A 27,180-nucleotide genomic window follows, 5' to 3' on the forward strand; every position below is an offset into this window, starting at 1 on the left:
TTATATATATATATATATATATATATATATATATATTGTATAGCATTATATATATATGTATATATTTGTATGTATATGTATTATTGAATAGAATATAATAGAATATAATTACATTCAATTCATATGTACATGAATTTTATATTTATAGTTATGTTTGTCTAATCTCGTAGTCATATCCTGTATTGGGTTATTATATGTGTAACAAATCAATGTAATGGAATGTATGATATATATTATATGATATTATATGATGTATATATTATGTTTATTATATGATATACGATATAAGATATATTATGTTCAATCTATGATAAAATATGATATAGTCGAATTATATGATATTTGATGTATGATATATAATATCGTATTATGTAGGGTATATGATATATATGATACATGATATACGATTTATGATAAGATATATGATAGGATATATAATGATATATAATAATACGATATAATATAATATATGACAGGATATATGAAAGAAGCACATAATATATGATGTGATATGATATAATATATAATATGTCTAACGCTAACTGCATGCATGCATGTTGCTGCATGCACGCTTTGTGCTGCTTTGTGTTTGTTTTGCGTTGCAGTTTATGGGCGTTCTAACAAATAACAGACCGAGTTCGCTTCTTTCTACAGGCTGGCAAGGAAAACAAATGATTCCCTTCCGCAGATTGCTCGCTTAGGGTTTAGGGTTTAGGGTTTAGGGTTTAGAATTTAGTGTTTATGTGTATCGGCAGAGATCTCGCCTATTCTTTTATTAGTTTGAGTCCTGCCTCGTCGATATTTGTTTTTGTGTATTGTATTTTAGTTTTTTGCTGTTTTTCTTTGTATTTCTTTTACAGGAATTTGCTGCCTCAAGCTGAGCAAGCTTCAAGCATTCGTCTTGGCTTGTAAGTCGGCAATGTGCAGTAAATGCTGTTCATAATATAATATAATATCCTGCGAGTAAAATTATCTGTAGAACATTTATGTAAGAATTCTACTTCATCTTTTCTTTTGATAATGTTTCTACAACGGATTCTTAATGATGTCTCCTCTCAATTAAGCAAATGAATTACTAACTGCAATTTTTAACCAAGTGCTGCTGCAGGGAAGAAGAGAGGCATGATGTGTGCTGGCGCTTCCCTGAACTTTTCTTTTGCATGCATGCGCCGTTTGTCTTCATTTTTCAGCCTCTCAAGTTGAATTTGTTCATGTTCGTGATTTTGCTGTTTGTGTTTCTGCTGTTTATTTTCCTGCTGTTTATTTTCCAGCTGTTTATGCGTCAGTTTTGTTTACTTTTTAGTTGTTTTACTTTTCAGCTGTTCATGTTTCAGTTGTTCATGTTTCAGCTCGTCTTTAGGCTGTTTTTTTTAGTTTTTTATTCTTCAATTATTCACTTTGTTTTCCAGCTGTTTATATTTCCGTTGTTTATATTTCCGATGTTTATGTTTTAGTTCTTTTCAGCTTTTCATATTTCAGCTGTTCATATTTCACTATTCGCATGCACTGGCTGTCGGTGTTTCTCCATCAACATCAGCGATGTTGTTGTAGTTTTCTGCGTTTAGTTTATTGGAATCTGCTCAAAGTTTGACTGAAAAACTCGAAACGAAGCCAATAGTCGACGCAAAAAAGGAATATGCGCGAAAAGTGGCGCTGAACTTATACCGGTTCGTTTTCACAGTCGGTTGTGCGTACACCTGAGCTGCACGTACACCTCAATTTTGAATTGTTTCATTTTAGTCGATTCATTTCAATTTATTGCATTGTTTGTTGTTGGTCTCCTCTTATTCTTTTCTCCGCCTTAAACTTTAATTTCGTTTTCGTTCTTTTCTTTTTCTTCTTTTACTTTGTTTCTTTCTTTCCTACTTTTTCTTCATTTCATGCAGATTTGTGGAGTCATTTCAAGGTGGTGGTGATCAGACGCTGTTGGATCGCTGGTTCGAACGGTGAGGCTGACGAGGTTAATGTTGAGTTATTTTTCAGCTATCTTTTGCAAGACAGAAGTTGCAGCAAGTCATCAAGAGTCGCACCAACACACCACACGGTAGCAAACTGCTGGCGACTGTGCTGTGTGGTGGTTTGCTGCTGCTTTGCTGTTGTTTGCTGCTGTTGCAGCTTCGAGGCGAAATATCGCATAGATCCGAACTTTGTTATGAAGAGCGAATAAACAGTTCAGACGCGTTTTATAGTTCATTATATATAGATATATATACATATTTATATATATGTATATATATGTTTATATATCATTACAAATCAAGACGGCGCAGGCACCCGGGGACTCATGATGCCCCGCAAGCCACAGAAACACCCAGAGAAAGCAGCAGCAGCAGGTGCTTTGCTTCTAGCTTCTGCTGCTGCAGCGTCCTGACTCTGCAGCTGCAGCTTCCTGCTTCGCCAGGTGCTTCTGCTGTCGCAGCAGCAGCGTGCTGCTACTGTTTCTTTTGCTGCTGTTGCTGCATTTTATTGAATGAAGCACACGGACCTTGACTTGTCTTCTCCTCTAGCTCGTGGTTAATGTGGGTTTTCCTTTGGTTTGTTTGCAGCGTTGTCAGGGTTTTTATATTCTTAGAGACAATAGAGTTGTTTAGGGTGGCGTAACGCGCTTTTTCTCTGTCTAGTAAATCAAATTCATATTTCGTAGAGGCAATTCAAAGGCCCCATCGAATAAAAATAGTAATATGTCTGTCTGCAGTAATGCATAAAGATAATAAATACGACTACTTGTAGTAAATAAATCTAATGAGTCTTTTGGTAATAATATATAAACAATAAAAAGTAAAAAGTTTACTTGTAACAATACAATAAAACAAATAAACCGTCTTGCGGCGCTGATACAACAAATAAGCAGAGCGAAGATATCTTCGCTAAAAGAGAGGCTCCGGCCTTTAAACGCACTTCAGGTGTATAATACATAATGAGGCATACTTCCATCATTTAGGTATATTATGAAGAATGTACACATGATATATATATATATATACTATATATATATTGTATTATCTGTATACATATACTTTACATAACAGGAATACGCATTGCATGCAGGCAATACATTGTATATAAATGCACATATAATACATGTATATATATATATATATATATATATATCTAATAATATACATATATAATAAATATTTATGTACACGTATACATATATGTACACAAATATTATTTATTATTAAAGTTGAAGGGAGGCGATGGCGGCGTTCCGCGGAGTGTTGCAGTTGGGCTGCTGCTGCTGTTACTGCTGCTGGCTTTGTGCGTGTTGCAGCTGTTCCTGGTGCAGCATGTGGTGCTGCAGCAGGAGTTGCTGCTGCTGCTGCTGCTGCTGCTGCTGTTGCTGCTGCTGCTGCAGTTCAAGTTGGTGGAGTCTTCTGGCGCGTGCTTCTTGTGCGAGAATCCTCTGTCTTCTTTCTTCAGCAGAGACAACTTCGCCTGCAAGCATTTGCTGCTTTTCTCGTGCATTGTTGTAGAGGTGCAGCACAATAACTACCAGCAACAAAACCCAAAAAAACGGAGAAAATATACTCAGATTTTTGTCAGGCACCAACAAATCCCACAGCCGTTGACTCTCAGCCGCACGCTGAGCTAAACGCTCCCTCTCTGCTGCAGCAGCAGCTGCTGCTGCTTCGTCTGCTGTTGCTGCTTTGTCTGCTGCTGCAGCTGGCGCTGCTGTAGACGGTGCTACTGTAGACGGTGATCCTGCAGATGCTGCTGCTGGCGCTGCATCTGCTGTATTTGGCGGTGGTTGATGTGCTGGTGCTGCGCGTGTTGCAGTTGCCGTTGCTGCTGTTGCTGCTGCGCATGCATTTGCTGCTGCAGTTGCTGCTGCTGTGGGCCTAGTGGAGCATAGACACCGCAAAAAAGACAGAGAAAATTTTGTTTGCTGCGCTGCAGATAATGCAATCGGAGCTTCCCCCTGCAGCAGCTGACGCACGAAGGAGCGATGACTGAGGAGGGGTCTTAACCTGCTGCTGCTGCTGCTGCTGCTGCTGCTGATGCTGATGCTGCGATAACCCGAAGGCGCAGCATTCAAGCAAAAAGGAGAAGAGGCTGAGAGCGCCTGTGCAATGCGTGAGGGAGCGGCAGACAGCGGCGGCCTCATTTAGAGTCAAGAAGAAGAAGAAGACGAAGACGAAGAAGACTGAGAGGAGGACGAAGATGAAGATGAAGATGAAGAAGAGGGGGAGAGAGAGCAGAAGAGACGAAAAAAAGAAGAGACAAGAGAGAAGACAAAGACAGACACTGCAGCAAAGCCCTCACAGGAGGGGGCTAGCCGCTCTAAACAAACAAAATAAAAAGAAAAGAACAAAGAAATAATTTCAATTGAAATAAAATAAAAAGACGTTTGCGTCTTTATTCCAGAAAAAATAATCCAAAAATCCATCCTCGACGTCTACAGTTCAGCGTTTAGGGTTTAGGGTTTAGGGTTTAGGGTTTAGGGTTTAGGTGAAGTCGATTCAAAGATGAGTATGAAGCAAAACCTTTGGGAGTATTTGTCTGTTGTTTAATTGTATATTTAAATATATATAAATATATATGGTGAACATAATTCTTTTTCTTTTTCTTTTTATCGTCTTACTTCTTTTTTTTTAATTGCTTCTCTCAGCTAGTTTGCCGCCGAGCTGCTGTCTTCAGCTTGCTCGCGAGTTGCTGCATCTGTTCTTCTCTTTTATTTGTATTTATTTGAATATATTTCTTTTTTTTCATCTTTATGCAGCACGAAGAAACAAACAAACTCTCTCCTACACAGCCCTTGCTGCTGCTGCTGCTGCTGCTGCTGCTGGGGGCCCCCGCCCCCGCTGCAGTCATCGCAGCAGCAAAATCTCGACAGTAAAACAGCAAATATTATCTTGAGGTTTTTTTGTTCACTTTGCTGCACTTCTGTAGCCCCTCTCAGTAAAAGAGAGGACGTATACACAACACCCCTAGCAGCAGCAACTGCAGCAGCAGCAGCAGCAATAACAAGAGCAGCAACAGCAGCAACAGCAACACAACCAACAGCAGCAAAAGCAGCATGAACAACAGCAATACTCATACGACCACCAGCAGCATCCGCAGAGACAGCAACAACAGCAACATCAGCATCAACAGCAGCAGCAGCAGCAGCAGCAGCAGCAGCAGCAGCAGCAGCAGCAGCAGCAGGAATGGGGGCTCATCCATCTTTGGTGTATTCACAAGCAGCAGCAGCACCAAGCTGCCGTGTAGGAGAGGAGCTGCGCTCAGGCCGCTTCCCTTCTATAAGAAGAGACGGGATATGCGGTTTGCTGTCTCTTAATCGCGCTTCGCTGCTGCTGCTGCTTCGTTCAATAGATGTTAGCAGCAGAGCAGACAAACTCCTTAGGGCCCAAACTGCAGCAGCAGCAGCTAAAGCAACTGCAGCAGGAGGAAAAACGCGAGCAGCAGCAGCAGGAAGAGGGGGAGCAACAGCAGCAACAGCAGCAACAGCAGCAACAGCAGCAGCAACAACTACATCTCTCTTACTCAAAGATGAATACTGCAGCAGCTGCCGGCTTAGGGCTTGTGAGGCATATGTTATGCGAAAGGTTTGTCTGCTCTTTTTAATCAAATGCATTAAAACAAATATATATATATATATATATATATATATATATTCAAGCGTATAAATATATATACTGTGTATGCAATAAATATATTTATAATATAATATAATATACTACAGTATAATCTAATATAATATATATAAATATATATATATGTATATGTATTTGTTTATGCACAGGATGCGCTGTACTTTACCCAATATAATATAATGTACTACAATATAACATAATATTATATATATAATACAATATAATATATATAATATAATACAATATAATATATATAATATAATATAATTATATTTATATATAATTATATATTTGTTTATGCTCAGGATGCGCTGTACTTTACGCGGGAGTGCGCAGCGCTGAAGTCGGAGTTGGAGCGGCTGCTGAGCTGCACAGACAGCCGAGCGCTGAATAATTTTATTATATTTTCTTCTTGTAGATTAGATAAAAAACAAATAAAAGATATATCTCCTTACCCTCCCCCTCCTGCTCCTGCTGCTGCTGCTGCAACTTCTGCTGCTGCTGCATCTGCTGCTGCAACTTCTGCTGCTGCTGCTGCTGCTGCTGCTGCTGCTGTAGATGCAGCTGCATGTACACCTCAAATGCATAAATGCAGATTCTGTCAAGAGACAGAGACAGAGAAGAATAACGCACATGAAGTAAATTTAATCAACAGCTAATAATCGCTGTTTTTCTTTGTTCATTCATCTTGCTAGTCTTTACCAGGCTCTGCATATAATATATATATATATATATATATATATATATGTATGTATATATTATATATGTAGATACATTGTATATATAGATATGCGTATACATATACATATATATATATATGTACATATGCGCATACAAGCCTATACATATGTATATATATTTATAAATATATATGAAATCAAATAAAACTATATATATATATATTTGTATATATATACATGCATATACGTATATATATATATATGTATGTTTGTATATATATACATGCATATACATATACATATATATTTATATATATATATATATATACATATACATACATATACATGCATATATATATATATATATGTGGATATGTTTTTGTATTTATTGAGTTTTGTTTTTTATTTGTGTTATTCGTTGATTGTTTGTTTGTTTTATTTATTTTTGTTTTATTTATTTTTATTTTTTTATTGCTATTTGTTCTATATATTATCTGTTGTTTGCTTTATTTATTATTTATTTTATATATTTTAATTAATTAATTAATAATAATAATAATTACTATTATTTTTATTTTATTTATTTTTTGTTTGTCTTAGGCCGCATGCGCAGCTTGTTATGAACTGGAAGGCCTCTTCGTCTTTTTAGAAACGCATGCAGACAAAATTAGAGCAGTGAGCTAAACCCTAAACCCTAAACCCTAAACCCTAAACCCTAAACCCTAAACCCTAAACCCTAAACCCAATACCTTAAACCCTAAACCCTAAACCCTAAACCATAAACCATAAAAAGATCGGAAGAGCGTCGTGTAGGGAAAGAGTGTAGATCTCGGTGGTCGCCGTATCATTAAAATAACCCTAAAGAACCCTAAACCCTAAACCCTAAACCCTAAACCCTAAACCCTAAACCCTAAACCCTAAACCCTAATCATAAACCCTAAACCCTAAATCATAAACCCTAAACCCTAAATCATAAACCCTAAACCCTAAATCATAAACCCTAAACTCTAAACCCTCAACCCTACATTATAAACCCTAAACCCTAAATCGTAAACCCTAAACCTTTTACTCTAATTCATAAACCCTAAACCCTAAACCCTAAACCCTAAACCCTTAGGTTGGGTGACGGGGATAAAGGATGGGAGAACGCACAGACCAAAAAAACAGACAAACGCCTATATATATAATTTATTTATTCTTTAAATATATTTATATACTTATATATTTATATATTTATATATTTATATATTTATATATTTATATTTTTATATATTTATATATTTATGTATTTGTATATTTATATATTTATATATTTATATATTTATATATTTATATATTATTTATATTTATGTTTATATTGATATATTTATATATTTACATATTTATCCATTTATATGCTTCTATATTTGTATATTTATTTGTTTATATATTTGTATATTTATTTATTTATATATTTATATATTTATTTATTTGTATGCTCATATATATATATATATATATATATTTAGTAGATAAACAAATTAATTATTTATTTGATGGTCCGATGTTTATTTATGCAGATATATATTTATATATTTTCTCCTCAACTTATCTATTAAGCAAATAAATAAATAATCAATCAGCTATTTATTTATTCATTTATTTATTTTATTTATTTATTTATTTTATTTTGTTTATTTATTTATTTATTTTATTTTATTTATTTATTTTATTTATTTATTTATTTATTCGCTGTTTGTGTTTTCCCGTCCCAGTTGGCGAAGTCCGCAGGCGCACGCCCTACGCGCTCCTCTGCAGCAGCAGCAGCAGCAGCAGCAGCAGCAGGACCTGCTGCAGCACCGACAGCAGCAAACGCAGCTCCAGTAGCAGCAGCAATAGCAACAGCAGCACCTGGACGCAGCATGCAGCAGCGGATGCGCAACCAGCAGCTGCTGCAAGCCACACATGCTGCATCGCACAGCAGCAGCAGCAGCAGCAGCAGACAGGAAGTCCGACTGAGGAGAGCGGAGACAGAAGTATTGATTGCAGGCGATCGGCGAGCTGGTGCTAAGGGTATTCTCATCCCTGCTGCTGCTGCTGCTGGGGTCAGTAGGCTGCAGCAGCAGCAACAGCAACAGCAGCAGCAACAGCAGCAGCAGCAGCAAGGCCTACCCATTATGCATGTGCTTCCATCCTTTCCTTCGTGCAGCCCCTCAAGAGTTAGGTGAGGAGCGAAGGACGCATGTACGCCGTTAGCTAGCTAGCTAGCTAGTTAGCTAGCTAGCTAGTTGTTATAACAATTTGTTTTGGCTTCTTTTGTATATTTGTTTGTTGCTGTGCAGTTTTTTATTTCTTTGGTCTTTACTTCTTCTTCATATATCATTTTGATTTTATGTTTGTACATTTTAAGTTTTATTTTTAGTTAAAAATAATTTTATATTTATATTTATTATTTTTTATTTTGTGTTTGTTTATAGCAGGCGGCTGCCGACGGCTTCTTCAGTCTCTTATCTCCCTCTCCCTGGGGGTGCGTTTGTCTTATTTGCATTCATAAAATAAATTAAATTAAATTAAATTAAATTAAATTAAATTAAATTAAATTAAAATATTATTATTTATTCTTTTTGCTGCTTGAGAGCTCATCCTGCAAGCGTAGCATCAACACCCAGCTAGCCAACAAAAGATATCTAGCTAGCTAGCTGGCACGAGCTAGCTAGCTAGACAGCTAGTTAGCTAGGCAGCTAGCTAGTCAGCTAGCTAGCTAATCAACTAACTACCTTAGGGGCTGTGCAGGTGTGGGTCCGTAGCTAGCTAGCTACCCAGCTAGCGCCAGCTAGCTAGCTAGCTATAGCTGTAGCTGCGTTGTTGTTGAGGGTGTAAGGTTTGTGTTTTATTTAATTTATTTATTTTATTTATTAATTGTTTTTGTTTGGCTGACTGTCTGTCTGCAGATTCAAACAAAAATGCGCCTCGCCTGTAAATAGAGGACGAAGGATGTAAAAATAAAAATAAATAAATAATTAAACAAAGAAGGAGATAATAAAAACAACAAATTTACAAGCGTCTCTGTTTTATTTTATCTTTTTATTTATCTTTTTTGTCGCGTCCTTCTGTCTCTGCTGCTGTTAATTTGCTGCATACGAGACAGCGAGGGCCCCTACAGCAGCTCAGGAGACAGGTGCTGCTGCAGCTACTGCTGTTGCTGTAGCAGCAGCTGCTGTTTCTGCAGCAGCTGCTGCTTCTGTTGCTCCTACAGCTGCTGCCGTTGCTGCAGCAGCAGCTGCTGTTGCTGCAGCAGCAGCATCTGGTGCTGCTTTTTGTCATGGTGCTGCAGCATCAGGTGCAGCAGCAACCCGAACCCCGAGCAGCAGCTGCTCCGTTGCATCGGTTTGCTGCTTGCGGATAGGAGCAGCAGCAGCAGCTTCAAGCCAAATGCCTTTGCCTAGGGGGCAGCAAATGCCTAACCCCACGCTGCAGCGGTATGCATGCACCAGAGAACGTACACGAGACAACAAACCTTCCTGCTGCTGCTGCTGCTGCTGCTGTTGCTGCTGCAGCAAAGAGCTGCTAAATACATTTCCTAAGCTGCCTACACTTCCAAATAAAAACACACGAGGGTGAAAACCCCCAAATCCTCTCTTCTCGCCGCTGCTGCTGCTGCCGCTGCTGCTGCTGCTGCTGCTGCTGCTGCTGCTGCTGCTGCTGCTGCTAGGGAAGTGGAAGTCGTAGGCGAGGCAGACCTCAGAGCCGAAGAAGGCGTCTCCCCCCAAATAATCATTCACAGGAATGCACACAGAACGGCTCTTGTCTATGGTGTACGCTGAGCAGCAGCAGCACAAGCAGCAGCAGCACAAGCAGCAGAAATAGCAGCAAAAACACGCAATGAGGCGCTGCAGCGCATGCAGCAGAAACTGCCGCACGTATAATACACCCAACGCTGTGCAGTTAGATAATAACAGAATCAACAGCAGCAGCTTATGCATTAACAGCAGCACATGCAGCAGCAGCAGCAGCACCACCACAAACAGCAGCAGAAGCGACGGCAACATAAGCATCATCAACATCATCAACAGTAGCAGCACCATAATCATCATCAACAACAGCAGCAGCAACAGCAGCAACAGCAACAGCAGCAGCAGCAGCAACAGCAGCAGCAGCACAAGCAGCAGCAGCAACAGCAGCAGCAGCAGGGTTTAATTACCTTTGTCTGTGGGCCCCACTGCAAAAGGTTTGAAGGCTCTGAGCGGCGCTGCGGCCCCAGCGAAGTAAAATCGGTCATCCAGCGGAACAGCAGCAGAACGTGCAGCAGGAAGCAGCAAACCTAAGCCCAGACGCCACGTCAGCACCCAAGGGCTCTCCTTCCTGCTGCTGCTGCTGCTGCTGCTGCTGCTGCTGCTGGTTGGGAAGCTGAGAGGGATAGCAGCAAATGCATGCGCTTCTCCCTTTATAAAACGAGTGTCTCCTCCAGGAAGGGCAACCTCTGCTGCAGCATTTAATGCGTACCCCTTACGCGGCAGCAGCACAGGTGCAGCAGCAGCAGCAGCAGCAGATGGGCGGTCGAGCTGGTCGTTGTTGTAGATGTATTTAAAAGAGTGTTTAAATGAGGCCCAGGGCATAGCAGCAACAGAAGGAGAAGCAACGCGCTGCTGCTGCTGCTGCTGCGTAGACAGACAAGGAGCAGCAGAACGGCTGATGAAGCTGAGAGAAAATGTGTGTCTGTTGCTGCTGCTGCGCACCTCTGCTGCTGCTCCCTTCAGGCGGGTAAGAGATGAATTAAAGGCTGTGTTGTCTCTGCTGCATCCAAAGACCCGGAGCACTGCAGCAGGAGAAGGCAGCAGCCCCCAGTGCTGCTGCTGCTGCTGCAGCTGCATGCGCTGCTGCAGCTGCTGCAGCAGCGGGAGCCGGGGCAGCAGCAAATCCGCAGCAAAGTGTTGACTAGGACTCCAGGAGGACAGCGCACAAGCCCCCCTAATATTGAGGCTGCTGCTGCCTCCATTAACAGCAGGTAGATTTGCTGCTGCCTCCAGCAGCACTTCGCCTGTGCTGCTGAGGGCTGTACCGACGCTGCAGCGGCGCTGCTGCTCTCGCAGCAGCAGCTTCACAGACACCTCTTCTTTTTCTTTTCCGCACTCTACTTGGCTTATTGTCTTGTCAAATATTTGTAATGAAGACAAACGACTATGCAAACCCTCAAGAGCCAGCAGCAAATCCCCTACTGTACGCGCACCTGCAGCAGCAGCAGCAGCAGCAGCAGCAGCAGCAGCAGCGGGTCAGAAAAAATCATCCACACACAACAACGCACACAGCAGCAACGGAACCTGCAGCAGCAGTAGCAGCTACAGCAGCAGCACAATCATCATCATCATCAGCAGCAGCAGAAGCAGCAGCAGCAGTAGCAGCAGCAGTATGATGTATGTGTGTAGTCTGACTTTGTACAGGCCGCAGATCAGCAGCAATTGTCTCCAGCTTAATTCTCTTCAATCCCTTCACAGAAACCTCAACCTTCTGCAAACGCCGTCCCAAATCTAAGTTCAAGGGGGCCCCCTTAGGGTCAACTGGGGGCCCCTCCGTAGGCCCCCCTGGGGGCCCATTGAGGCCAAATTGGGGGCCCCCTGCGGGCCCCTTTGGGTCAAGTGGGGGCCCCCCTGGGGGGCCCCCCAGGGGCCCCTCTCCTCTTTGCATTAAGAAGAAGGAAGCGGTAGACAGAAGAAAGGGTTTATAAAATAACAGAGAGAGAGAGAGACAAAGAAAGATAAAAGAGAGAGGCAGAGAGTAGAGACAGAGAAAGCGTAAGGGCTGTAGAAACCCTACTAAACCCTAAACCCTAGAAAGCCCCAGTTGTACAGAAGGCCGCCGCTGTAAACCCTAAACCCTAGTAAACCCTAAATCCTAATAAGCCCCAAACCCTATTAAACCCTAAACCCTAATAAACGCTGAGAAGAGGCTGATAGAGACAGCAGCAAGTTGAGGAGATAGCAAAGAGAAGAAAACTTGAATAAATAGGTGCGGCCATTTGAAGCAGAGAGTGCTTCGGGTGTATATACAGTGCAAACCCCTAAAAAATAAAAAATAAAATAATAATAAATAAAATAAAATTAAAAATAATAAAGAGTAATATTATTTAAGCGCTGTAAGCATAGGGCGCCCTCAACCCCCAGCAGGCTGCAGCTGTCTCTGATGTTTCTTTCCTAAACAAATTATAATTTCTTCTGTCTTTCTAATAAATAAACAGCAGATATTTTAATTCATCTTAAACAAATAAACAACTAAATGCATACACAAAGACATACACTCAGATGCTTCACGTGGGGCTGCTTGCATGCAGCAGCAACACAACAAACCAGGAGACAGCCCTAACTCTTCTTCACTTTTGTTTGCTTTTGCGTATATATATATATATATACACCTATATATATATGTTGTTGTGTCTGTCTTATTATTCTCTGTCTTCCTTGTATCTAGTTTAATATAGACGCATATATGCATACATATATGTATATATATATATATATATATATAATATGAATAGAATTAATATTATTAGTAATAATAATAATAATAATAATAATACTATTATTATTATTATTTTATATACGCATTTATGCATATGCACCAGGTTACGAATTCTTTTCTATGGTGTCTTGGAGATGCAAACAGATAAAGTATCGTCAATTTGTACCCCTTAATGCGGCCTAGAGGGTGGGGGGGCCCTCAGAAAGGGGCCCCCTGGGGGCCCTCCGGAATTGGCTATAAGGGGCCTCCTGAGGGCCCCTCAGAAAGGGGCTGAAAGGGGCTGAGAGGGGCTGAGAGGGGCTGTCTGGGGGCCCGCTGCAGGTAGTACAGAGAGAAGGCAGCCTGTCGTCTCCCCTCAACTGGTGTTGCTAAGCAAAAGCCCCGCATGCATGCATCAGACCCAAGGGTCTTCATTGCTGCATGCACTAACTCTGTACGCAATCGTTATGTACGCACTTCACCCGCAGCAGCAAATTTGCACAAATATATACAAACGTAGCTTCAAGCGAGTAATGCTACATCTGCCCTCCCGTCCTTCGCCAAACAGAGCGCTCTTTCGTGTATAGACACCGCCTCAAACACCGAAAATGAGAGAATGAATGCAGCGCTAAGGGAGGCTATCGGCAACTGGCAATGCCGCTTCAATTTGCTGCTGCTGCTGCTGCTGCGGCTGCTGCTGCTGCTACTGTTGCTGCTGCTGCTGCTGCTGCTAACTCCCGCACTGGGGCGGCCAGCAGTGGCCAACGGCTCTGTTGTGCCGATAAGTTGGGCGGAGTGCAGATTTGGTGGTGCGCGCAGCTCTACCCAACAAAAATATTCGTTTAAGCGACTTCAACGCGGAACACTCATCCCCACGCCTGTGAGAAGGTATATATATATATATATATATATATATATATATATGAACATGTATCTATGTATACATTTATATAATATATATATATATATATATATATACAGAAAAGTATGCGGGAACAGGAAGTGCCTTCATCGGCTCTGTCGGGCGTTAGCTGTAGATTTGTCGATGTTAGAAGAAGAGAGAGGAAACAGTTACAGACAAGTGTAAAGAATAATAAAAGATAAGAAGGCTCTCTGTACACCTGAGGACAGAGACAGCATCCAGACAAAGGACCAGGCAGGGTGTCTTGGCCGCTGTAAGACAAGAAATGCATCACTCCACCTCCCCATGTGCTAGGTGAGAAGGAAGGAGAAAGAACAAAAAAAGGCGCAGTAAGCAAACCAACATACACACAAACAGGATGCATGCACCTACTCTTTATTAGTGACAGTGGTAGCACTACACCACCAGACTTTAACTAATACCACCACAAACAAAAGCAAAAAGCACCTGTGGAGTTGAAGAAAGAGAGACAGGCGGCTTACTGGCTACTAGAGAAGAATCATCAGGAGACGAACAGCTGCACATACACCTGAAGCGGATGTAGGACAAAGCCCAGTGCGCTCAAATACCTGCACCATGCTACAGCTAGCTGCACTGTAGCTAGCTGCAGGTAGCTATTGTGAACGAGCAGTTAGCTTCCTGGATTTCCTTGGCTTGTTCGCTACCCAGATAGACAAATGGGAGGCTAGCTGGCTAGCTAGCTGGCTAGCTGGGTAGCTAGTTACACAGGTAGATAATTGGCTAGCTAGCTAGCTAGCTAGCTAGCTAGCGAAGTATATACCTGGGCATATATTTTTTGCGTAGTATAGTGAAGAAGAGCGGAGGGTGTCTAGGGTTATAAGTGGGCCCATTAATCTCCTCTTAACCAGCAGTGTGGGTTATTTGAATACTCAAATTTAAAGAGAAATTAAAATGTACTTCAAATGCAGCAAATTGATACACCTCCCCTATCGATTGTCTATGGCGTGCTGTATGCCGAGACACCCGAGCTTGGGCGGCTGAGGGTATGGTGTTTGTTTTCTTATATTTGTTTCTTATTGAGTAATAAAGGGCGATAAATAATCAAATACGTAGACTTTGTTGCGAGTAAATGGATTAAATATCAACAAACAAAGCCTAAAAAGAAGAAGAAACGAAGTGCTGTAGGGGGGAGAGACATTCATAGAGTTTAGCTGCAGCGCTGCGGTGTTGAGGGCGGCTGTAGTACCGTGTATGAGGTATTCTTTGTATGTTTGGTTTAATTTAAAGAAAATAAATTGCAAAATGGTATATAAAATGAATTAAATAAAACATATACTCAAAAATTTCGAGAAAATTGCCTCAAAGATACCCCTACAGCTCTCTGTCTGTCTGACGGCCTCTTATTGGCCTTCTTCTTTGCTTTCTTATTTTCCTTTTCTTTTACATTTTAACTATTTAAACAAGAACAATAAACTTGTTCTTTTTATCAATTTACTTTGAAGAAAGAAGAAAACCTAGCGGCCCTCTGATTATATCCCCTTCCCCCCTTGCGGTGTATAACCATTGGACTATCCACTCTGAGGTGTACGTACACCGCAGTCATCTAAACCCTTAAACTGCTTTCAAACGCGTATACACACAAAACAGCATTTTAACCCTTCCTCTGAGGCCCTGCAGACTGGCAGAGAGGCCCCCTAAGGCCCTCAAAGCCCCCAGCAGCAAAGCGAGCACAAAGAAAGAGGAGGACGAAAGAAGAAACAGAAAGAACAAAGAGAAATCACGAAGATAAAGAATCAAGAGAAGAAAGAAAGCGCAAGAAGAGAGAGAGAGAGAGAGAGCTAAAAGAAGAAGAAGAGGAAGCCAGCGAAGAAGAAAAGAAGCAAAGAAATACGAAAAGAAGAAAAGAGTAGAAAACAAGAATTAAATATATAAACAACAATATGGCGCCCAGACGAGAATCTACTCAAAGACATCATGATGAATCTCTTCTTATGATTCCTCCTCCAGGCTTTAAATTCATCCCGAGATACGAGCACGTAAGCACACATATAACTGCTTCTGCTGCTGCTTCTGCTGCTGCTGCTGCTGCTGCTGCTGCTTCTGATGCTGCTGTGTCTGTTGCTGCGTATGGTTCTGATTTTTCTGTTTCTGCTTCTGCTGCTTCTGCTGCTGCTTCTTGTGCCGTTGCTGCTGCATCTGTTTATATTGCTGCTGCTGCTGTTGGTGTTGTAGCACACGCAGCAGCCCTTAGAAATGCACAAGAGAAAATCATTCTAAAGAAGTATATTTTTCTCAAGTGCATGCATATAGAAGATATTGTATTAAATGCGTTTAAAGAGAGGTTTATAAAAGGTGTTTTAAGAGAGTTTATTATTGTAGAGAGATCTATAGAGAGAGTTTATGAAGGAGATTTACAAAGAAGTATTGATGAAGCTGCAGCAAAAACAAAAAGAAATTTAAATTCTGCTGTTTTGCTGCAGTTATTCTTTGTCTTTGTTTGTTTGCTTGTTTGTCGTTTACTCTTTTTTTCTTGTTTTTGTTTGCTGTTTGTTGATTGCACTTTACTCTTTATCTTTTTATCCTTTGCTGTTCTTCATTATTATTTTGTTTCTTGTGTATCTTTTCTTTCTTTGTTTAATAATTTGTTGTTTTTATTTGTTTTCTCTTTTATTATATTTTATTATTTCTGCTGCTGCTTTTTGTTTTTCATGCTTTGTTTGTTGGGCATTATTATGCTTGCTCTATTATATATTAAATTCTTTTAAATTTATTATTATAAAATATATTTTTAATTTCTTTTTACTTCTTTCTTTTTATTCTTCTCTTTTGTTTAAGTTTGCATTCGTACAGCCTTTGTCTGATGCATCTTCTATAATAATATATATCAACTAATAATATATGTAATATATTTTATTATTCTTTTTCTTTCTTTTTCTTTCTTTTCTTTTGATCCCTGACAATTCTTTTCAATTCTTTTCTGCCCCTTGTTTATTTTAGTTGTTACTTTCTTAATTGTTTCTCAGTCTGATTTCTTTTATTTGCTGTTTATTTTTGTTTAATTCTTTTTTTTATTTCTGTTTATTTCTGTTTATTTCTGACGATTGTATTTGACTTCTGTTAATTTTATATAAATTTTTGAATTTTCTGTTGTTTTCATTCCTGTTTATTGTTTTTCATTTCTTTAAATGTCTGTTGATATCTGTTGATATAATTTCTATTTATTTATGTTTTTCTTTTGTTTATTTCTGTTATTATTTGCCTCTTTAGGTCTGTGGACAAGCCGGTTGTTTTGAGTGTTTTGATATTTATTGCGAGCGCTGCGAGTCTAAAGACAGAAGAATAATTGAATTAGAAATGAGAAATAATGACTTAGCAAAATATATAGCACAGCTTCAAGCTAGGGTATTTGGCCCGGCCTCTCAGCTTGCTTCTTCTCCTGCTGCTGCTGCTGCTGCGGCTGCTGCTGCTGCTGCTGCTGCTGGAGCAGCAACAGGAGTAGGAGCAGGAGGGGCAGCAGCAGCACCAACAGGTGCAGCAGGAGCTGCCTATACACCTTCAATGTTCCCGCAGCAGCAGTTGCAGCCAGGTGCAGCTCTAGGTCAAACAAATCAGAAAGATAAACTACGAACAGGTAAACAAATATATCTACAGGCATATATTCAGACACAAACCCTTCAATGCATTACGCTTTACGGTTTAGGGTTTAGGGTTTAGGGTTTTGGGGGGATATGTGTGTGGGGTGGTTGTGCTTTGTTCGGTTGTCTTTGTGATGTTAGTTATATTTGCTTTTTTATTTAATGTTTTTTGTTTTATTTATTGCCTTTGTTTATGTTTATGTTTCCGTTTGCTGCTTTTGTTTATATTTGTTCGCTCTGTTTTCATTTCATTTTGATTATGTTGATAGTTGCGGTTGTGCGTTTGAATTTGTTTTCTTTGTGTAAATGTTTTCTCTTTGTTTATATTTGTTTTTGTTTATTTATATTTGTTTCCCTTTGATTATATTTATTGTTTTTGTTTGCTTGCAATTGTTGTTTTTGTGTATATCTGTTGGTTTTATTCCTATTTGTTTGTTTTGTTTATGCTTATTTTTATAGATATTCTTGTATTTGTTTGTTTTATTGTGCAGAGCCTTTTGCTTATATTCAATCTCCAGTTCTCTTTGACCCTTCTTTAAATCTTTCCTACATTGCCACCACCTCCTTCGCACCTGCAAACCCTTAGTTTAGGGTTTAGGGTTTAGGGTTTAGGGTTTTGTTTGTTGGGGCTTCAACCGCATTCTGACGTCTCTTCAAGTGTGTCTTTTGATACATGAATTTGTCTTTAATGAGGTGTATGTACACTCGAGCTGCACCCAAATTCACTGGGGTGTATCTTCACCTCTTCTGGTGTATCTTTACATCTACCTTCACTTATAGTCCATTCCACTTCATATCTGCAGCTTCTCTGAATAAACTCAATACCCTCTGGACCCTCTTGTTCAAGTGCTTGGAACCCTAGGGGCCCCCTTAGGGTCCCCAAGGGGGCCCTACGGGGTCTCCTTAGCGCCCTCTTGGGGGCCCTCTAAGGGCCCCCCTTGGGGGCTTTTCTAGGGCCCTCTTGGGGGCCCCTGTGGGGGCCTTCATTGGGCCCTCACGGGGCCCAGTGGGGGCTTCCTTAAGGCTCTCTTGGGGGCCCCCGTCGGGGGCCTCTGGGGACCTTCGTGGGGGCCCCCTTGGGGGCCGCCTTAGAGCCCTCATGCAGGCCTGCTAATGTGCATCTTGGGGGCCTTCTTAGACCCTTCTTTAGGGCCCCCATAGGGAGTTCATAGGGCCCTATTAAAGCCATTATAGGGCCTTTTACATTCTTTTGAGGGCCCCCTTAAATTCTTTTTAGGGCCCCCTTAGGGCCCCCCGCCTTTGAAAGTGGTAGGGGGTTGAGAAGGTCGTTGGGGGCCCCCTTGGACACTTCTAAAGTGTGGTGGCCCTGTGGGGCCCCGAGGCCCCCGGAGGCCCCCGCATCACCTCTTTAGGGGCCAGCAGGAGACCTTTTATGGCTTATATTATTAATTGTTATTATTGTTGTTATTATTAATTGTTATTATTGCTCTTATTACTAATTGTTATCATTGTTGTTATTAATTATTATTAGATATTTATTATTATTATTATATGAATTGGTTTAAACAACAATGGCCTGCTAAGAATTAGGGGGGCCCCTAAGAAGAATATTAATAAAAATAGGAGAGGGGTCCCTGCATTAAGTTAATGGTGGGGGGGCCCCTCCTGCTTTGAGGGCCTTTCTTCTTCGTGGGGTCCTCTCACTTTCTCTCACTTTTATTTATTTATTTATTTATTTTATTTATTAGTTGGGAGTTGGTAGGCTGCAACGCCTTGCGGTGTACGTACAGCTACCTTTGTCTGACTCTAATAACCCTCCTTCTCTATGAAGTGGAGTTTTATGCTCTTTTATTTCAGTTAGTCTCTTCATTTTATTGTATTTTATTTTATTTTGTTTTCTTCGTTTTGTTTGTCTTGCGTAGTTTAGTTTTATTGTGTATGGTTTTTTTGTGTGTTCGTCGTTATTTCTTTTGTTTTTCTCTTTCTCTCCACTTTGTTTTATTTTTTCTGTTTAATGCGGTTTAACTCTATCGTTGCATTTATATATTTGAGGGGCGAAAGGGGGAAGCAAACTCTTTTAATATATTTGCTGTTGTTTATTTGTTTGTTTGTTTGTTTTAATTCAATACGAATAAATTAGAACAAAACAATCTTTTGTTCAGGTGTACAGACACCTCCTCAGAGTATTTCTCTATTTATGCATTCTTAGGCTATGTAAAATAACGGTTCATATTTTGTTTCTTTTTTGCGTTTTGTTTGTTTTATTTTTATTTATTCGTTTGTTTTGTTTTAAATCCACGTAAATGAGAGACATTTATTTAATTGTAGCATCTAACAAAACAACAACAAAAGTAGCAAAGTAAAAAAAAGTTATAACAGGGGCTGCTGAGGTGTACGTACACTCCAACCGCCCCCCTGTCCCATCATCTGCAGCAGAAGCTGCGGCGGGGCCTCGGGGGCCCCAGGAGAGACAATTAAAGGCCCAGGTAGCTGAGGAGGCACCGAAGGCAGACGTACTGTTGGCAGCAGCAGATGCTGCTGCTGCTGCAGCTGTTGCTGTTGCATGAGCTGTTGCAGCGGCTGCTGCTGCAGAGGCAGCTTCATTTGCTGCAGCGGCTGCTGCTGCAGAGGCAGCTGCATATGCTGCAGCGGCTGCTGCTGCTGTTGCAGTGGCAGCTGCTGCGGCATCCAAACAGTGGCAAGCCGGGGCTGTAGCTGCATGTGTGTGGAGGGGGGAACAGAAGCTGGTGCAGCAGCAGGAGACACAGCAGCAGCAGCAGCAGGAAATACTCCTGTGCAGTTCTCCGTTTCAGCAGCAGCAAGGAACGGGGTTGCTGGTGTTGCTGCTGCTGATGTTGCAGCTGCTGCTCTTGTTGCTGCTGCAGGTGCCGCAGCACTTTCAAGGGGCCCCACTCTGGGAGACACGAAGCACGGACGCCCTCTGTAGGTATCTGCAGCAGCGGCAGCAGCAGAAGCAGCAGCAGGGGCTGGTAGACCTCTGTGGGTGTTCATTAATCTGGGTTGTACTGAGGAGGCCCTTTGGGGGGCCCCCAGCCTGAGGGTATTCCAATACGTTGCTGCTGCTGCTGCAGCAGGAGAAGGAGACCAGTGATTCATAGCCCTGCTGCTGCTGCTGTTGTTGCTGCTGCTGCTGTGTTGCTGCTCCTCCTCCTGCAGCTGCTTCTGCATCAGCAGCCGACCCCTCTGCTGTAACTCGCTAGACAGCAGGGACATCTGCTGTTGCTGCAGCTGCTGTTGCTGCTCCTGCAGCTGCTGCTGCTGCTGTTGCTGCTGCTGCTGTTGCTGCTGCTGCTGCTGCGATAGACCATTTGAATCTGTCTCCTTGGGGATCTCCTCTGGGCTTCCAGGGGTCTGTGCGTCTGTCTCCTGCTGCAGCAGCACCAGCTGCTGCTGCCGTTGCTGCTGCTGCTGTTGCTGCTGCTGCTCTCTCTGCGCCAGGGCCTGCACATGCTGCTCATCTGTACACAGGTCAACCAACTGTCGCTGCTGTTGCTGCTGCTGCTGCTGCTGCTGCTGCTGCTGCACTGCTGCATCCTCCTCCTGGGTAGGACCCGTTTGCGTGCCTCCCCCATACATTCCAGCGGTCTGTAGGCCGCCAGGATTTGCTGCAGCAGCAGCAGCAGCAGCAGCTGCTGCTGCTGCGTCGGGGGCGTTTATAAGGCATCTGTCTGCTGCAGTGTTGGCTGTGGTTTGGGGCTGCATGCAGTGGGGGCTGCTGTCGCTACACCTGAGGCCTCCACTGTCTGATGCTCTTAGTTGTGGAGCTCCCTCCAGTTGCTGCTGCTGCCATTCCTGCTGCTGCTGCTGCTCCTCTTCCTGCTCCTGCTGATGCTGCTGCAATTCCTGCTGCGGCCGCGGCTGCAGTTCATGTTGTTGTTGCTGCTGCTGCTGTAATTGCTGCTGCTGCTGCTCCCCTGTTTGGTGGGTGAGTCGATGCGTTTCCTCTTCTGGTTGGTGGCGATGATGCTGTGGCTGCTGCTGCTGCAGCAAGGTTTGCTGCTGGGTCTCTGGAAGCAGCAGCAGCTGCTGTTGCTGCAAGCCACCCTGGTGCAGCACTCCCTGGTGCTCCGCGTGTAATTCTTGCTGCTGCTTCAGGCCCTGCTGCTGCTGTTGCTGCTGCAATTCCTGCTGCTGCTGCTGCTTTTTCTGCGTGTAGGGAGACAGCTCGCTCTCCACGTCTGCTGCTGCCGCAGCATCCGCTGGCCCGTGGGGCCCCTGCTGCAGCAGTTGCTGCTGCACTGGTAGGCGTTGCTGCTGCTGCTGCTGAAGCTGTACAGAATAAGGGGATTGGAGCTTCTGCTGAGGAGATGTGGTTGTCAAGGCAGTATCAGGTTGTTGCTGCAGCATCATTGCTGAGTGATGCTGCTGCTGTAGTTGCTGCTGCTGCTGTAGCTGGTGCTGCTGCTGTAGCTGGTGCTGCTGCTGTAGCTGCTGCTGTAGCTGTAACTGCTGCAGTAGCTGTTGCTGCTGCATTAGCTGTTGGTGCTGCAGTAGCTGATGCTGCTGTTGTAGCTGCTGCTGCTGTAGCTGTTGCTGCTGCTGCTGCTGCGAAGCTGAAGCACACGGAGGCAGCAGCAGCAGCGGCGTCTTCGGGCTTGGCAGCAGCAGTCGTGATACGGCTGGGGGCGTTTGCTGGAGCATGCTTTGCTGCTGTATTTCACTTGCAGCAAAGGCAACCTGTTGCTGCTGCTGCTGCTGTAGCTGTTGCAACTGTTGTAGCTGCTGTAGCTGCTGTAGTTGCTGCTGTTGTAGCTGCTGCTGCTGGATTTCACCCATGAATATAACGGGTGATCTGCCGAGCGTGACAGGCCATGCGCGTGGGGTCACTTGTTCTTGCTGCTGCTGCTGCTGCTGCTGTTGTTGTTGCTTTTGCTGCTGCTGCTGCTGCTGCTCAGGTGACTGCCTGTGGTGCGCGTCTGAGGGGTAGAGGGAAGGTTTAGGGAGAGTAAGGGGGGGAGGGGAAGCTATCCGTTGCGGCTGATGCTGTTGCTGCTGCTGCTGCTGCCTATGCAGCTGCTTTTGCTCCAGCTGCTGCCGCTGCAGCTGCTGCCTGTGCAGCTGCTTTTGCTCCAGCTGCTGCTGCTGCAGCTGCTGTTGGTGCAGCAGCTGTTGTTGGTGGAGTTGCTGCTGCATAAGGTGCTGCTGCTGCTGCTGCTGCCTTGGTGTTGCGTGAGGGGCTGGTTGAAAGCTGGTGGGTGTATTTGCTGCAGCAGCAGCGTTTGCTGTAGCAGCAGCGTTTGCTGCAGCAGCAGCAGCGTTCGCTTGCTTCAAAGACAAAGGCATAGGGACCCTCTGAGAATGACGACTGCTGCTGCTGTGGATTTGCTGCGAAGGGTCTGGTCTTGCTGAACGCGCTGTTTGCTGCTTCCACCCCACATCTGCTGCTGCTGCAGCTGCTGTTGCTGCAGCGAATTCAGCACAGCGCAAGGCAGCACAGACACAGAGGGGTTGTCCTGCTGCTGCTGCTGCTGCTGCATTTGAGATGTGTTTGTGTTGATTTTCTGTCTGTTCTCCATCGCTTGTTTTTCGTTGCTGCGTTGTTTATTTTAGGTATTTGTTTGTGTTTGTTCGTTTGCTGCTGCTGCGCCTCTGTGTGTCTGCTGTTTGCTGCATCTTTTCTTTGTTTTTTATTTGCCTGTTGAGGTGTACATTAAATTCCTTCTTTTCTGTCTTTGTTTGTTTCTATGCGGTGCTCTTTGTCTTTGTTTGCATGCAGTGCGTGCATCTCCTTCAGGCTGTCTCTGCATGCGGGTTTAGGGTTTAGGGCTTATGGGTTAGGGTTTAGGGTTTAGGGTTGTTTTCTTACTGTCTTTACCTCTCTCTCTTTCTTCTCTGCACTGCCGCTGCAGCTGCTGCCTGTTTGATGCTACGCGGCTTCTTCCTTGCACCACATATCGCCCTCGCCCGCTGTTGCTGCTGTTGCTGCTGCTGCTGCTGCTGCTGCTGCTGCTGGAGGCAGAGGTAGGTGTGGGTGCGTTGAGTGTTTTTTCTGTTTCTGTTTTCTTGGCTTTTATTTCATTTCTGTCGTTGGCTCTGTTTGCCTCTCCTTCTTCATCAGGCGACCCAGTGGGGTATAAACTGCTGCCTCCTTTCCCCTTGTTGTTGTTGCTGCTGCTGCTGCCGCTGCTGCTGCTGCAGCAGCAGTTGGTGTTGCTGCAGCAAGTGGTGGTGCAACAGACGCAGCTTCTGCTGTTGCTGCTGCTGCTGCTCTCCTTTCTCCTTAAGGCAGTTCCTCTTTCTGATCTGATGAGAGGCTTCGGCTCTTCTTGCTGCAAACTGCAACAACCAAGACACCCCCTTCCTCCATCCCTTGTTGGTGTTGCTGCTGCTGCTGCAGCTGCAGGCTCGTCTGCTGCATGTTCCGCTGGTGCTGCTCCAGGAGTCGCGGGTAGGTTGCCCGCTGCTGCTGCTGCTGCTGCTGCTGCTGCTGCAGGGTGTTCTGGGGAGGGGAGGGAAGGCAAGTCAATGGGTTCAGCAGAGTGGAGGAGGCTGCTGTTGGGGTTAGTGCAGCAACCCCACAACTTAAAAAGGTGCCTAGACACCTGAGCTGCGTTGTCTTCGCCAGTACCAGCAGCACAGGGAGGGTCAGGAGGTTCTGTGAAGCCGCCGCTGCTGCTGAGAGGGGGAGGCAGCTGTGCTGCTGCTGCTGCTGCTCCTGCTGCTGCTGCTGGGTTTGCTGCTGCTGCCGCTGGATCTGCTGTTGCTGCTGCTGAGTTTGCGGCTGGTGCTGCTGCCGCGACGGCCCAATCAGTACGGTTTGCTTCCCCTAGGGTATTAGTGGGGGGAGGCAGCAGGGCCTGAAGGGAGGCATACCTGAGGTGTACATACACCTCAAGATGCTTCTGCTAATTAAACACACCGCTGCTGAGCCAGACAGACTGTGCAGCTAAAATGCAGTTGTTATATACAAATATAATAATCAGAAAGGCCAGCAGATGATATAGATATATATCTACGTATATATATGTATACATAAATTTATATATATATATATATATATATATATAGAGAGAGAGAGAGAGAGGGTGTAGCAGCAACGAAGACATAGAGACAGAAAGAGAGCGACAGAGACAGAAGGAGAGACGGAGACAGAGAGAGAAAAGGAGCCTTCAAGTTTGTGTTTTATTATTTACAACTAACCAATTCGTTTGCTTCAGTTTATTCCAACACCCCAACTCAAACTCATGACGCGCCTCCTGCAACAAAATGCAAATAAAACCCTCGGCACTAGCCGCCCCTCCGTTCTCTAATTATAGCTGCTGCTGCTGCTGCTACTGCTGCTGCTGTTGCTGCCGCTTCTATTACTGCTGCTGCTGCTGCTGCCCTCACAAGCGCGCAGAAGAGAAATGCACAAGAAATCCATTCAAGGGAAGTAGCAGAAACAAACAAAACAAGAACAAAGTCAAAACAAAAGCAAAGGCAAGAAAACAAAAGACTATAAAGCAAAAACAAACAAAAAATAAAAAGGAGCAGAAGATAAATAAACAAAGGTAAGGACAAGCAAAAACAAACAGAGACATATAAAAACAAACAAAAACAGAGGTCTGAAGACGATCGCATGCAGTTGCAAACCGCAACGGAAGAAAAATTGAAAAGCCGAAAAAAGACATGGCTCTGCTGCAACAGCAGCAGCATCATCAGCAGCATCAGCAGCAGCAGTGACAGCAGCAGCATCAGTGGCAGCAGCAACTGCAGCAACAAATAGGAGCTGAAGAGAAACGAAAAAGTGTTGAATTGCAACTTACAGGAGGCAATTCATGCTCTATGGCTCTAAATCGGCTTTCAAGTCTGTGCATACACCCCAAGCAGCAGCAGCAGCAACATTGGGTTTGTCTTTTTTTACAAACAAATAAATGAATATGTTGTGTAGAAACAGAGAATAATAAACAAACGCATGCAGAAGATGGGCAGGCTCCCTAGCAGAAACGCAGAAGAAATCAACAGACAAAGAGAAGACAGAAAGAAAGCAAAAAGGCGTCGTCGTCCTGTGCTGATGAGGTGTACGCACACTGCAATTGATGTAGCGCAATATATTTCTGTTGTGGATGCATGCAAAGTACATGTAGGTCTGAGCGGACGAAGAATTAATAACAAAGCCTGGCCCCTTTCACGTATTTATTTGTGTGGGTATTACTTTGCAGGATAAACAAACAAAAGAAACAAAACAAGTAGATACAGCTGCGCGTACACCCGGAACAGCGCATGCAACTATGTGCTTAACTGCGTTTCATCACATGCATGCATGCATGCAAGCTGGCACTTGCATGCCTGCCTGTATGCATGCTTGTTCGCATGCACGAAAGCCAATAGAGCTGCGCCTATGTACAGCGGCTAGGAGGGACCACTGTATGCATATTGGTGGGGCTGTGCCTTCATTTGCTGCTGTGTACATGTATATGTATATACATATATAGTATGCGGTGGATGCGAAGGACATCTTATTCTAGACGAACCTGCACAGCTCTTGCAGCGCGTTCAGTCGTTGAAGCTGCGCCACATACGCACGCAACTAGCCAGCTAGCCAACTTGCCAACTAGCTAGCCAACTAGCTAGCCAACCAACAGCCCAACTAGATAGCCAACCAGCTACCCATCCATCTAGCCATCCAGCTAACCAACTAACCATCTAGCTAGCCAGCGCTCCAACTATTCAAGCAGCGAGCCAGCTAGCCAGCTAGTTAGCTAACCAGGTGCCTCCCTTGCTACGGGCGGGCAAGCAGGCAACAGTTGGGAGAGAGACGAGCTCTGTGGCTTAAGGTGCCGGGGTGTACATACAGCAGCACATGTTTGTAAGAGAGAAGCAAACGAAAGACAAAGTTGCCCCGTCTATCTCCCTCTGCCTTTCTCTCTCTCTCTCTCTTCTCTCTCTCTCTTCTCTCTCTCTCTCGTTCTTTCTTTTTCTCTCTTTATGTTTATATCCATTTATGTTTATATGTCTTTCTACTTGTATCTCTTCAGGTTTTTATGTGTATGTATCTGACCGTAAACTTGAGTTGGTGTGCGTTGTTCATCTCCTGAAAGACAAATTGAAGTTTTCGTCTTAAAAGATTTTCATTTGTATTTGCAAAGTCCTGCCGCGCCTCCGCTTCCGCTCTCTCCACCTCCAGCCCTGCACTCCGTCGGGTGTACAGACACCGCAGAATAAAACCTCTTCTATTTTAGCGCATTCCTGTATTGTTTTCTGATTGGGATCAGCATGGAGGGGGAAAGAGAAATAGACAGATAGATGGGCGGATAGATAGATAGATAGATAGATAGATAGATAGATAGATAGATAGATAGATAGATAGATAGATAGATAGAGACAGAGAGAGAGAGAGGGAGAAAGGGAGAGAGACAGAGAGACAGAGACAGAGACGAGACAGAGAGAGACAAAGATACAGACAGAGGGAGAGAGAGGGAGTGACAGAGAAAGAATGCGACGAAGGCAGCTGCTGCATTGTTAACAGCTCTATTGTTACTACGGCGTAAGCGTCTCTCTAGGGATATCTGCGGTGTACGTACAGCTGCACAACCGCAGCATCGTTGCTTTTGGGATTAACATGTACTTCTTAAATGCCCACAACAGGCAGGACGGAGCTGCATGTATGCATGCAGCAGCAAGGACGAACCTGGATTGAGATGCAGATAACTGTTAGTGTGCTCATGAAATATCCTTTTGCCTGGGGGCCTGCAACACTTTGCACAGCCACTTTCTACTTCAGGTGTGCAGACACCTCCCAGTTTGCTGCATGCACCATTTGCTCTTGCTTATTATTATCTTGCATGGTCAGTGAGGACTGCATCCTCAACAACCCAAACGGTGCGGTGTGTGTGCAGGTGCTGCTGTGTACGTACACCCCAACTTACGTCTCTAGAAAATAATTTACGCATTTCCGGTTTTCTCTGAGGTAAGAAATCAATAAACGACGAAACTCCACCTCAAACAAACAA

At 43.6% G+C, this 27,180-nt stretch overlaps 2 protein-coding genes across 2 annotated transcripts; both read right to left on the bottom strand.

Annotated features, from left to right (window-relative positions):
* Positions 1-9,576: 9,576 nt before the first annotated feature.
* On the bottom strand, positions 9,577-11,938 carry EAH_00010880 (hypothetical protein, conserved; the record flags this gene model as incomplete). The annotated part of the gene is made up of 3 exons (XM_013395004.1): positions 9,577-10,076; positions 10,458-11,483; positions 11,686-11,938. 3 exons carry the CDS (start codon positions 11,936-11,938, stop codon positions 9,577-9,579), a joined length of 1,779 nt encoding a protein of 592 aa, XP_013250458.1.
* A 7,659-nt stretch (positions 11,939-19,597) lies between these two features.
* Positions 19,598-26,258, bottom strand: EAH_00010890 (hypothetical protein, conserved; the record flags this gene model as incomplete). Its single annotated transcript, XM_013395005.1, has 4 exons — positions 19,598-22,650; positions 23,055-24,061; positions 24,389-24,444; positions 26,229-26,258. The coding sequence occupies 4 exons, from the start codon at positions 26,256-26,258 to the stop codon at positions 19,598-19,600; spliced, it is 4,146 nt and encodes a 1,381-aa protein (XP_013250459.1).
* Between the last annotated feature and the right edge of the window lie 922 nt (positions 26,259-27,180).

Source organism: Eimeria acervulina, genomic scaffold, assembly GCF_000499425.1.
Source record: "Eimeria acervulina Houghton genomic scaffold, Eah_scaff57, whole genome shotgun sequence".
Taxonomy (NCBI): Eukaryota; Apicomplexa; class Conoidasida; order Eucoccidiorida; family Eimeriidae; genus Eimeria; species Eimeria acervulina.